Source organism: Formica exsecta, unplaced genomic scaffold (genome assembly GCF_003651465.1).
Source record: "Formica exsecta isolate Colony F162 unplaced genomic scaffold, ASM365146v1 scaffold30, whole genome shotgun sequence".
Lineage (NCBI taxonomy): Eukaryota > Metazoa > Arthropoda > Insecta > Hymenoptera > Formicidae > Formica > Formica exsecta.
Window position 1 is genome coordinate 280,663 of NW_021850257.1, and position 12,507 is coordinate 293,169.

A 12,507-nucleotide genomic window follows, 5' to 3' on the forward strand; every position below is an offset into this window, starting at 1 on the left:
ACTCTTTCTTTCGAGCATAAGACCGCGGGCGACAGAGGCACTTGTCTTGGAACACGCGAATCATCGTCATCATGTCGATCGCGTTCTCTAGCTCGCATCGCAAGTCGCAAGCTCGCGTTGAATAACTCGTTCTTCCTACGCGACTCGTCGACCCCCCCTCCCCCCTTCACCCTCCCACGCTCGCAACTTCGCGACAACGACGACGCACGCATGCACGTGCGCTCGCGTCGCGCACTCCGAATTGAGCGAGATACAAGATACGACGCAGAAGACGGAGATGGAAGATGAAGATGAAGACGAAGAAAGAGGGAACGAGAGTGAGCGAGGGGGACGAGAGTCTCTTCGTGAGAGATTTACGCGATGCGTGTACGCGGGGAGACGCGAGAGGAAAGCGGAAGACGCGACTGACTGACATCGCCTCACAATCGGAGCGACCTGATAACGGCCGGGGACGCGAGTAAACGACGACGTCGTCGTCAAACGACGCCGTCTCGTACGATCATCATCGCGCGGCTACGTCCGCGCGCTGCTGCTACATGGGTCCGACCGCGTGCTGCTGAAATTGATCGAGGTGCCTCGAGATTTCGCGGTGCAGATGCTCGGGTAGCATGCTGACGTTGCCGAAGAGCGATCTGAGAACGTTGAGTTCCTCGGTGAGCAGTTCGATTCGCTTCTTCAGCAGATCGTTGTCTTTCACCAGCAACTTGACCTTCTCCTCGGTCTCGCGCGATCGCACCTTCGCCTTCTCGCGGCTCTTCCTCACGGCGATGTTATTCCTCTCCCGCCGTCGTCTGTACTCGTCGCTCGCCTTGTCGATGGCCTTGGTCTGTTTCCTGGCGACGTTGGCGGCGGCGTGATGTTGATGGGTTATTACCGGTCCTTTCATAGGGCCGCCCCGAGGCGGTGGTTGATGAATCGGCGTGCCGGGATGACTACCGGGTATCGTGGACGGTGCCAGGGTGGTGAAGGTTTGACCGCCATTGGCGAACGGATTGTTCGTCACCGGGCTGTAACCCGGTGGATACTGAGGGCAGTGGCGTCGATAGTCCGCCGGGTCCAGCGGCTCTTCCTTGATGCTGGGTGATTCCGAGCTCGAACTGTTACTATCGCTACAGCTACCCTGATGATAATTCGCGCCGCTGTGCACTGGCTGCGGCATGTATGCGAGGGTAGTGCGCGTGTTGTAATTGCCCGTTCTCACGTGCTTCACGCCGTTGGTGGCATTGAGCATGTCTAATAAACCGTCGTTGAAGTGGTTGTCGTCGATCAGATGCTGGAGGTCCAGCGAGATCTCCGGGGTGTTAAGGTCGGTGAGTTCACCAGCGGCGGCACAGTGCTCGGCGTACTGCTGATGCAGGGTCGCCTTGCTGGCGGAGACTTTGCTCACCACCGTGCTGTTCAACTGCTGGTTATGGTTATGATTGTGATTGATCTGCAGAGCGGAATTATTATTATTATTATTATTTGTCGCGGCGTTGTTGTTCTGATTACTGGTGTTGTTATTGAGCACCTGGGACTTCTTCAGATCGGCCGTACCCTGGGCCTGGGCCTGATGGGCCGCCGAATCGTACATGACCGGTGATTCCATTGTTCACTCGCACATCACAGATAGAAGGAGTCCTTTCACCACAACCACCTGTATGTCCGTCTATGCGTGCGTAGAAACTTCGTCTGGTCCACGTTCGTCTCTCGCTGTTTCTACTTTATTCTATCTTCTTCTTCTCTTCGGCCGTCGTATCGCGTGCTATGACATCCAAGGATGAAAGCCAGCAGACGTGAGAGAGGATATCTCTCGGCATGAATCTACTACCGCTCATCCACACCGTCACCGTCGCGGATAATAAATGGACCTTCGTCGTTTCCTCGAAACCGCGCGTCGTAGCTTTTGACACTGTTCCAAGTACTTAATGGCTATAACGGATTATATATTCCTAGATCACGAAGACCTCGACGGTCACAGGTTCCGTCTGTCGACAATGTTGTCTCGTTTAACTTTAGTCGCGTGTTCGGCTACGCGTCAAACACCGTTTACTAACGCCTACACGCACAACGATTCCGATTACTATATACCTCTTGTCTCTCGCAATCGAAATACACATGAGAGAGACGGTTAAAAAGAGAACGAGAGAGCCCGGATACGGTAATACAATCCGCATGAGAGTTAGCGCGCGACTGTTCGCCTCGGCGGCATGTTACAAGCTTTCAATGTGGCCCGCGCGACTGTCCCTCATTGCGCTTGCGTGACGCTACGTTTCTCCCGCACGTTCCTCTTTACGTTCGGTCCCCTCCGAAAGAGGACCATGAGAGAGGAGGAGGAGGAGGAGGTAAACGCTGAGCGTCCTCCGAACCGCGCTCCTCCTCTCGTCCGTCATCGCGCACGCTTGTACGAGTTAGCTCCCGTTCTCCCCCGCTCCTTGCTCTCCTCCGGGCCCTGTTTTATTTCTAACTCTTGCTCTCGCTTTTTTCGCTCTAATTTTTTATATATTTTTTTAATTAGTTTATGATAGTCTTTTTCTTTTTTGAAGAGAGAGAGAATATTGCGTAGTTTTTTAATATTGTTTTCTTTACTGAATCTCAGAAAGTATGAAAATACACATTGGCAATGATTTAAAAAATATATTTATAGAGAATTATTAAAGTAAAAGCGAAATATGTATATTACATCAGCCTTACGTTCCTGAAAAAATAAACCAGAATACTTGGACGTATTCTGCAAAAGTCTAAAAACCAAAACATGCATGCTAAGTAACGTACAAGTAAGAATAATTAAAAATTGATGTTTATATTTACGTGATGCGATAAATAGATGTACGCATATATATCTTTTTAATGCGTGACATGCAATATAGCACACGACGCATTGACAATAGTGTAAAAAAAATTTCTCACATATACTTTGTTTAAAATCTAGAGTATTACATATACTTAATAACGTTATCTCTCTGAAGAAAAATAGTTTTATGCATCGGAAACTTCAGAGCACATCACAAAAGATTAAATTAATGATTAAACGACCGAAACGCAGGGAGAGATGGACGGAGCGAGTGAGATGATACGGAGGCGAAGAAGGAAACAGAGACCAGGCATCGCGCGTACGTTTCATATCAAAATATATTTGTGCATAGACAAGATGACCGTGATCTGTGACAGGTAATCTCGTACCCTAATATCATACGTCAGTCATACATCAAGGCACACCGTGCCATACGTCCACATTCACCCGCTACACGCCGTAATCGCGCGCCTTCGCATAATTAAATCGCTCGCGCGCGGATCCACATATGATACATGCAATCGTGATGAATGCACGTATATGCCGGCTGCTGCTGCTGTCACTGTGTCGTAGGCATCGGATTTACATATGAATGAAGATGAAGTTCTGTTTCATATGACGGTAAACTTATAATAGAACAATCAGGTATGATTCGGCCTCTCTCTCTCTCTCTCTCTTTCTCTCTCTCTCTCTTGCCACTAATAAAATATGCAATTACAACAATTCGTTTGATTTGTTTGTTTTCTAACTCTTGCTCTCGCTTTTTTCGCTCGCTATCTATGCGCCTCTCTCTCTCTCTCTCTCTCTATCTCTCTCTTTCTCTCGTTTTCCTCCGATTTTGATCCTTTTTTTTCATCTCTCCCTCTCTGTCCCCAACGCGTTTCGACCGCTTTTTTCTTCGCGTTTCCCCCTTCGCTCCTCATCCGATTCCGTCAAGCGTCGTCGCGCGTTCTTTTTTCTCTCTCTTTCCTTCTCTCGCCCTCCCTCGTGCTCTCACATGCTGTGGTCCCGTCACGGTTCCGCGCGACGGAAAAAATTTTCCGGCGTTTGATTCTCTCGATGCCACATACTCGCGCGATGCCATGCGTACGAAAGGTGGCTCTCTTTCAACTCGCGATGGGTGCACGGATTTTCCACTCGAAAATTAATTTTTATGATCAGATTATTCGTCATTAATTACTACATGAACAATTATCGAATCGATAGCATATATAATCGAACTTGGATCAAACACAAAAGTTCCGGGATACACGCCAATTATATTCAATTGTTATTCAAACATTCTATATCAAAAATGTATTGTATTATACATTAATATTTCATATATGTATAATACAATAAACATCATGTATTGTGATATTATATGGTATCTATAGTTATAATCGGTACTTTAAATGCGATTAACAATATGTTGCAGCCGATAGGAACATATGTCACCGTTTGCACGATATTGCGCAATTGACAGTAACCAATTGAGCAGAAATCTTTCGTTGCACTTATTTCCCTCTGTTAAAATTTTTGGGAATTTTGCGATGAAAATGATCTTCATGATTGTCAAGTATCGCATCTTACTTTAGTTGGCAAAGGTTTAATTTGAATTTGAACAAGATTTATAAGCGCTATTAAATAACACTAATGAGAATAAATTCGCGGAAGAGCTATATAATTATTATTCATTAAATTCTAGACATGATAATCAAGATTTATAATGAAGAATGATTTACGTCGCCAGATTTTCGCATTTTCTTTAAGAAATTTGCGGTTGTTTTCGCAAATCTCTTATGTTGGAAAAAACGCGAAAATCTGGCGATCGTAATTCGTTTATTAATCCAATTCAATAATAATCGCGTTAAATAATCGTTCGTCATAAATCTTAATTATCATGTCTAGAATTAAATAAGAAAATGTGTACAATATATGTATATTTCAGTTCCTTATTTATACTTGAGCTTTGACTACTTTATCGACTTTCAAACTTTTAAGATATTTATCTTTACTTTCTCCGGAATTGCCTCGGAATTTTTCTTCAGCTTTTTGTATCGTTTATCCTTATTTAAGTATTTATTGCTGACTCAGCTTAACAAGAAATAATTTTTTTCAAGACGATTTCTACACGAGATACGTCGCGAGTAGACAAATCATTGTTGCGTCATATTTCGATTGTTTATCAACATGGATTTTTATCTTTAATATCGTGCGCGTATAGTAGTTAGATGTGCGTTGATCTACGAGCCAACGCACGCATAAGCTATACTCGCTTGTATCAATACTTCTGTCGCTATCAAGGCGGAAAAAAAGACAGAAACAATTTTTTTGCGCGATTGGCGTCGAAATTAAGATCGTATTAATATTCTTTTACTGGGACCACTAATCATAAACTCTCTCTCTCTCTCTCTCTCTCCCCCTCCCCCTCTCTATCTTTCTTGCTATATACATATATGTATATCACTACGTACATTATATAACAACGGGATACGAAACGGGAATAAGAGACCTAATAATGCGTTATCTCATCATATTTTTTGCTTTTTCTTAATTTTTTTATTCTTTCTCGCTCTCTTTATATTTGATTTTTCCCTCTATTAAATGAGAGCATTTCTGTTCTGTGCATGAAGCATTTTTCTCGTATATAACGTTTCAGAAAGAATTAATTAATTTCTGATCCATTGTTAATAATTATCACACATCCAAAAGTAATAGAGTAGTAACAGTTTAGGAAAATAAATTATGAATATTATACATACTTCATGTGCTATATATATTTTGTAAATTATATAGCTTTTGCATGAAGTTAACTTATTACTACTAGCTTTAAAATATTATTAAAATTTATTATATATAATCTAACATTATTTATTTGTTGCCAATTTACGAGATTAAGAAGCTTAAAGGTAGATTTTAGCGTTTATAAGAGTTTTGTAAGCATACATATATATTTTAAAATAAATATTAAAATTCTTTTAATTATATCGCGCGATAAAGAGTAAAAGTAACATAAGATCGTTAAACATAGCCTAACTTGCTAAACTTCAATGAATAGATTTTTTTATATCTTTAAGTTTTGTTTCTAAAGAGACAAAGAACAAGAAAGGCAGGAGAATCAATTATTAATTAACTTTAACTAAGATTTATGAGATTGTACAAGATATCGATATGAAATACTCATGAAATTTACGACTTACCGAAATTTGCTCGCGAACGCGCAACGACGAGAATTCCGCGACTGCGATCGCGTCAGTCGCGTCATCTAACGACACGTTCGCGAGCAATTTCAGTCGGTACAACATACGCGGACCGACCTCTACCGGAAAGACTCGAGCCTGACCGAATTTCCCTCGTCGTGATATTAGTCACAACAAAAAAATCGTGGTGATCGCGCAAAAAGTTTTCGGCGCTGCTTATTTTTCGCGTCCCCTCGGCAGCAAGGTGCTGATCACAAACACGTCGGCGCCCCGTCCAGGATTCGTCGACGACGCGAAGTAAGCGATACCGGCTCCAGAAATTCGTCCTCCGCGTCGCGCTCGCGACATTAAATCCCAATGTGTTGTGGGCCGTGTGTTGTGTTGGGCCCGTGTGCGCCGTTTGATGGGACGGGCCGACGGACGCACGCGTGTTGTGATAAAACGCGCGATTTAACGCTCATTCGATATCCATTTTTACGGTTAATTTCGCGTTAATTCGCCCGTTCGCGAGATGATACGCTCCGCTTCGCAGCGAAGCTCGGCCGATCCGCGTCGTCGCGTCCCGCTCGCTCGCTCGCCGAGATATCCCCTGGCTTAACCTACAAGGGTACCTGGCGCGAGGACCTTTCGCGTTTGCACGTTTCAAGAAAGTTTGTTCTTCCGCATTATTTTCCCCCTCTCTATCTTTCTTGCTATATACATATATGTATATCACTACGTACATTATATAACAACGGGATACGAAACGGGAATAAGAGACCTAATAATGCGTTATCTCATCATATTTTTTGCTTTTTCTTAATTTTTTTATTCTTTCTCGCTCTCTTTATATTTGATTTTTCCCTCTATTAAATGAGAGCATTTCTGTTCTGTGCATGAAGCATTTTTCTCGTATATAACGTTTCAGAAAGAATTAATTAATTTCTGATCCATTGTTAATAATTATCACACATCCAAAAGTAATAGAGTAGTAACAGTCGATCGAACGTGCATTTTCACGAGCTTCTGTTAATTAAACATTACTTCCGTTTACTTTATTTGATCTCCTTATCTTTATTTTTTTTTTTTTACATAAACGTATGGAAGGCAATTCTGGTCTGTTTACATGATTGACATTGACTAATGTTTTGATTTTATCTTATTTGCAGACTGCACAATTACGTAGGAGTTATAGGGCAATATCAGCATTCACAATGGCGGGAGAACAACAGCAGTTTTTTCTTAAATGGAACGACTTCCAATCGAACATGGTGTCGTCGTTCAAACACCTGCGAGATGAAAAAAGTTTCACGGATGTGACATTGGCTTGCGATGGTCAAACTTGCAAAGCGCATAAAATGGTCTTGTCCGCCTGTAGTCCTTACTTCAAATCCTTATTAGAGGTATATTGTTTATGTTACAGTAAGTGATGGAGAGAATTTAAATATTGTATAATTAAACTAATTCACTGCCTTGATATATATTACAGGAAAATCCGTCCAAACATCCTATTATAATTCTAAAGGATGTCGCATACAGCCATTTGCAAGCCATTCTAGAATTCATGTACGCAGGTGAAGTGAATGTTTCACAAGATCAGTTACCAGCGTTTCTCAAAACAGCAGACCGGCTTAAAGTTAAAGGACTAGCTGAAGCTCCTGGTGCCATTAAGAGAGAAGGTTAAAGATACGCACGTAATTATGGTATGCTTTGAGATTTTATTTGGTTAATCTTAGACAAATTGACAAGAGTATCTTTAGCATATAACTTTCTTACCATTTTTCACAATTATGCGTGTTTGGTGATTTAATTTAATCGCATGTATATAATTTATGTCGTATGATAAAAGGGAATCACTTAGTCACAATATTTATTTAATAACAAGAAAGAGAATTACTTAACTGCATTTATTTAATAAACAATATTAATTTTGGGATTATACGTTCATACTGCATAAGAGTTCATTGTTTGATTATTGATTGTACAAATCTATTTTTATTTTTGGACATATATATTGTACATATAAAATGTACGACCTTATTCTATGCGCTATTACCGCATATATTGAACATGCAAAATAAGAGCTAATTTCTAAAAAGGCCAATTAAATCATTACCTTGTGTATAATATGTATATATGACTATTCATTGACGTACAGACAAATGGGGCAAATGTAAATCTTTTTTGCAGGTCTTTGAAAAGCTGGACTGAAAAAAAAAAGAAACAATGTAATAATGTAAAGTGATTGCGCAAAACACACTCCACACAACATAAACACACGATAAGACACATACATGAATGCATATATATATATATATTTTATATATAATATATATATTATATATATAGAGAATTCCGCGACTGCGATCGCGTCAGTCGCGTCATCTAACGACACGTTCGCGAGCAATTTCAGTCGGTACAACATACGCGGACCGACCTCTACCGGAAAGACTCGAGCCTGACCGAATTTCCCTCGTCGTGATATTAGTCACAACAAAAAAATCGTGGTGATCGCGCAAAAAGTTTTCGGCGCTGCTTATTTTTCGCGTCCCCTCGGCAGCAAGGTGCTGATCACAAACACGTCGGCGCCCCGTCCAGGATTCGTCGACGACGCGAAGTAAGCGATACCGGCTCCAGAAATTCGTCCTCCGCGTCGCGCTCGCGACATTAAATCCCAATGTGTTGTGGGCCGTGTGTTGTGTTGGGCCCGTGTGCGCCGTTTGATGGGACGGGCCGACGGACGCACGCGTGTTGTGATAAAACGCGCGATTTAACGCTCATTCGATATCCATTTTTACGGTTAATTTCGCGTTAATTCGCCCGTTCGCGAGATGATACGCTCCGCTTCGCAGCGAAGCTCGGCCGATCCGCGTCGTCGCGTCCCGCTCGCTCGCTCGCCGAGATATCCCCTGGCTTAACCTACAAGGGTACCTGGCGCGAGGACCTTTCGCGTTTGCACGTTTCAAGAAAGTTTGTTCTTCCGCATTATTTTCGTTAAAAGCCAACATTTGTCGCGATTGATTCAAGTTGTCGTGCGAGCACGTTTTTCACTTTATTCTAATAGTTTGCGATCGAACGTGCATTTTCACGAGCTTCTGTTAATTAAACATTACTTCCGTTTACTTTATTTGATCTCCTTATCTTTATTTTTTTTTTTTTACATAAACGTATGGAAGGCAATTCTGGTCTGTTTACATGATTGACATTGACTAATGTTTTGATTTTATCTTATTTGCAGACTGCACAATTACGTAGGAGTTATAGGGCAATATCAGCATTCACAATGGCGGGAGAACAACAGCATATATATATTATATATTATATAAAATGAACACTACATGTGCACAACCCAGTATCCTCTGGTTCATGACTTGGATCAACATATGTACGATGACAATGTAAAATAATGCCTTTTTCTTAATCTCATTTAATGTTAATAATTGTACTGACAATATGACAGTACACTTAAATAGAGACGAGATGTTGATGTTTGTCTTGAACCCATTACGCCACATTGCAGCGGCAACAATAACACAACAACATTGATTATTTTTTTAAAATAAGGCGCCGCGAGGCGCGAATAAGTGGGTCGCGATAGTTTACAATATATGCTGACCGGGGCAGTCTTGATAGATCAAGTTGGAAATGTCGAGGACACCTGTTACAACGCCCGTTTTTTCAAGCCGATCTACTTGACTCACAGCACTCCTCTATCGGTTCCATTTGGTAGATCTATTCACGAAGTAGCTTTATCTCTTTTGCCTTTGTCGCGTGTCAACTTATCACTTATCGTGAAGCTCATTCGAGGTCTGTGCAGACTGTCGAAATGAAAGTCTCTTTCGCATCTTTTTGATAGATATCTACGTATACTGCATTCATTTTCGTGAAATATTTACCTGACAATGAAATAACGATCATAAAAGTAAGCATACGATTATGAAGATTTTTCTTTAAGAAATCGATCGTATAGGGCATTAATGATTCTATTTCGCATTATATTACATATAAATGATAGTTGAACGAAGGAAAGTATTTCATTGACATCCAATCGGGAAGTTGTGCTTCTGTCGTGGATAGATTTGCGAAACCTCCGACAATTAAAGAATATCAAATCAAGTTTGCTGGAAGTAGTAACGTGCGTGTTTACGTCATTCAATACAAATTTCTTTCGTCAAATTTGCGAAATGACATTAAAACAACGTATTTGTGCGTGTTTGCGCGAAATGTAAAAAAATAAGTATGAAATACTTACGAGAAGAATTGTTCTTGCAATATCGCAATCGATCCCGTACAAGTTACCTCTTCTAGTGATCATGATTTTTACTTAACCAAATACTGCCAGTATTTGTACCGGCGTATTCACAATATTACCGATAGACCAAATTTATTTATGATAATAATATATTAAGGGTTGAAAAAAAATGATGTGTGTGTTTTAAATCGAGGGAAGGTTATTGTAATATAAGCGAAGTAAATTTTTGTAAAGTCGGAGCGCACAGTTCCTTTTCCCTCCCGACAACCAAGACGCTCGAAAAAGTTTAGGAAAAAAGTCAGGAAACATTATCGAGTCAAGGACACAAAAATTGATGTATTATAGAGATATTTTTCCTCTTGTCTCTATATGAAATATTTTAACATTATTCGGATTTCATTCTTTGTTACTTTCATATTTTACGACATTATATAACAGTTTTCATTAGTTTTGTTTATTGCTAAATAAGTCTGCGCTCACGATTCCTGGCTAGGTGTTTTTTAAAATTATACATTGAGAATCTCTATAATTATATAAATTTTTCTTGCGATTTAATTATTTTTGTGCCGGATATGTGAATTTATTCCAACACTCCAATTTTTACATGAATTATATGGAATTAGCACGAGTATACTCCTATGGACACTGTATTTTGGATCGTACACATTCATCGAATGTCAATCATATCCCGCAAATTATGAATTAACGCATTATTTCCTATCGATTTTGCTTCGGATGTTTCTGTGATTAACACGTGAGACCGCTCTGAAAGCGTAGGTTGTCAGAATGGTCCGTCAAAGAAATATACAGATTTCGATAATACATATATCAACAAGAACAAATTCTGATAATCAACCGGGACCATTCATGTGTAAGCAACATTAAAACGAAGTTTGAAATATAAAAATAGTTGGCAAACATTTGGGATCTTTCTTCTCCGAATAAAAATGTTTAGTTATTTGACCGTCTTTACACTTAATCAATTTTCGCAGTCATCCGATAGCAATATCGTGTAATAGATATCCGACATTCATTCGCAGTATTTAAGGCGGCGTTAAATGCCTCAAGATGAATGGGTTCAGTTCCTACAATAATAGTTTGCCGGGCATTTGGTGGCTGAATGTGAATAGTTGTACCATGTACATTTGCTATGCTGTAAATTTGGAGTACAATTATTGTAGAATAGAAAATCTCACATATAGGAGTGACCGTTCGTGCTAAGTTCACGATTATATCATAAGCCCTTTTTCGTTACATTTCTTGCTTTATCTCCAATTTCCGTACTCCCATTTTCCGTACTCTCCACATTGAAAACCGTAAATTGATTTCAAATCGATTGCCTTTTAAAAGTTATCGGGATGAATTCTCTTCCTTCATCCGCCTCTCCTCTCCTTTGTTGCATTATTTTTATTATCCGTCATTCCTATTATCTGTTCCTGCCAAAATTCAAATCTTTGTTAACATTACTTTTGCTATTATGTGACTCGATGATGATTATAATATGATGAGATGATGTTGAGATATAAAATAAATTATGTAAATATATCATTTTCGCGTAACTATTTTTATTGCTCCTGCAATAAATCTCTCTTTAAGCGTGCTAACCATGGTTATAAACACAAATACAAAAAAGATATGTGTATTCCAAAATTATAATATTTTTCATTATACATAATACGTATTATTTATTCGACGTAATACATTCGTACAACGATATATTCATAATCGTAAGTAGAATATGTTATAAAGAGTATAAAAATATACATAGTTACAATTTATACGTAAAAAACTAATATTTGAATATATTATATGAGATAGTAGCGATCAGAATCTGCATTTTTCTAGCATTTTTCTTGCTTCTGCATTCTGCATTATGGGGCAAGTGCGTCAAATAGAAAAAACTTTGTCGGTGATATGGGATATATTCCTCTCTCCGCTTTATCTGTGCTTATTTTTCGAATGGATATTTCATCTTATTTTCTAGGTGAATCTATGGAATAAAATATACGTAGGTAGGCGCGTCGTTTTCAAAATAATATAAAGCATTTAGAAGTAACTCTATGTTTCATTCTTACAAGATGTTGGAAAATTAAAGACTGGATATCTTGGTACGTGATAATACATATGTCAACAAGAACAAATTCTGATAATCAACCGGGACCATTCATGTAATTATTCGTGTAAGCAACATTAAAACGAAGTTTGAAATATAAAAATAGTTGGCAAACATTTGGGATCTTTCTTCTCCGAATAAAAATGTTTAGTTATTTGACCGTCTTTACACTTAATCAATTTTCGCAGTCATCCGATAGGAACACCGT

The 12,507-nt window shown here is 39.7% G+C and overlaps 2 protein-coding genes and 3 long non-coding RNA genes across 7 annotated transcripts in view; 2 read left to right on the forward strand and 3 right to left on the reverse strand.

Moving 5' to 3' along the window:
* Positions 1-5,998, reverse strand: part of LOC115237611 — a 76,383-nt gene extending 70,385 nt beyond the window's left edge. The window contains exon 1 of the long non-coding RNA XR_003884366.1: positions 5,956-5,998. This is a non-coding gene — a long non-coding RNA (uncharacterized LOC115237611). The remainder of the gene's footprint in view (positions 1-5,955) is intronic.
* LOC115237602 (CCAAT/enhancer-binding protein) lies at positions 7-2,302 on the reverse strand. 2 transcript variants are annotated; one of them, XM_029810763.1, is made up of 2 exons: positions 1,511-2,302; positions 7-1,432 (listed from the first exon to the last, which is right to left on the reverse strand). In XM_029810763.1, the coding sequence occupies exons 1-2, from the start codon at positions 1,586-1,588 to the stop codon at positions 533-535; spliced, it is 978 nt and encodes a 325-aa protein (XP_029666623.1). In that variant the 5' UTR covers positions 1,589-2,302; the 3' UTR covers positions 7-532. The 2 variants fall into 2 exon arrangements, with proteins under 2 accessions (XP_029666623.1, XP_029666622.1); XM_029810762.1 differs by having other exon boundaries at positions 7-2,299.
* Positions 5,999-6,085: 87 nt separating the features above from the next.
* Positions 6,086-8,148, forward strand: LOC115237603 (longitudinals lacking protein-like). Of its 2 annotated transcripts, none has more exons than XM_029810764.1 (4): positions 6,086-6,252; positions 7,104-7,337; positions 7,424-7,637; positions 8,125-8,148. In XM_029810764.1, the coding sequence occupies exons 2-3, from the start codon at positions 7,149-7,151 to the stop codon at positions 7,616-7,618; spliced, it is 384 nt and encodes a 127-aa protein (XP_029666624.1). In that variant the 5' UTR covers positions 6,086-6,252; positions 7,104-7,148; the 3' UTR covers positions 7,619-7,637; positions 8,125-8,148. The 2 variants fall into 2 exon arrangements, with proteins under 2 accessions (XP_029666624.1, XP_029666625.1); XM_029810765.1 differs by lacking the exon at positions 6,086-6,252 and adding an exon at positions 6,336-6,605.
* A 222-nt stretch (positions 8,149-8,370) lies between these two features.
* On the forward strand, positions 8,371-9,229 carry LOC115237609. Its single transcript, XR_003884364.1, has 2 exons — positions 8,371-8,551; positions 9,173-9,229. It is a non-coding gene; the product is annotated as an uncharacterized LOC115237609 (long non-coding RNA).
* A 293-nt stretch (positions 9,230-9,522) lies between these two features.
* LOC115237612 lies at positions 9,523-12,299 on the reverse strand. Its single transcript, XR_003884367.1, has 2 exons — positions 12,262-12,299; positions 9,523-12,176 (listed from the first exon to the last, which is right to left on the reverse strand). It is a non-coding gene; the product is annotated as an uncharacterized LOC115237612 (long non-coding RNA).
* Positions 12,300-12,507: the final 208 nt, after the last annotated feature.

Coding starts and splice junctions, on each gene's coding strand:
- LOC115237603 (XM_029810764.1), top strand. CDS start 7,149: ATGGCGGGAGAACAACAGCAGTTTTTTCTTAAATGGAACGACTTCCAA. Junction 7,338..7,423: donor ACTTCAAATCCTTATTAGAG/GTATATTGTTTA, acceptor TATATATTACAG/GAAAATCCGTCCAAACATCC.
- LOC115237602 (XM_029810762.1), bottom strand. CDS start 1,588: ATGGAATCACCGGTCATGTACGATTCGGCGGCCCATCAGGCCCAGGCC.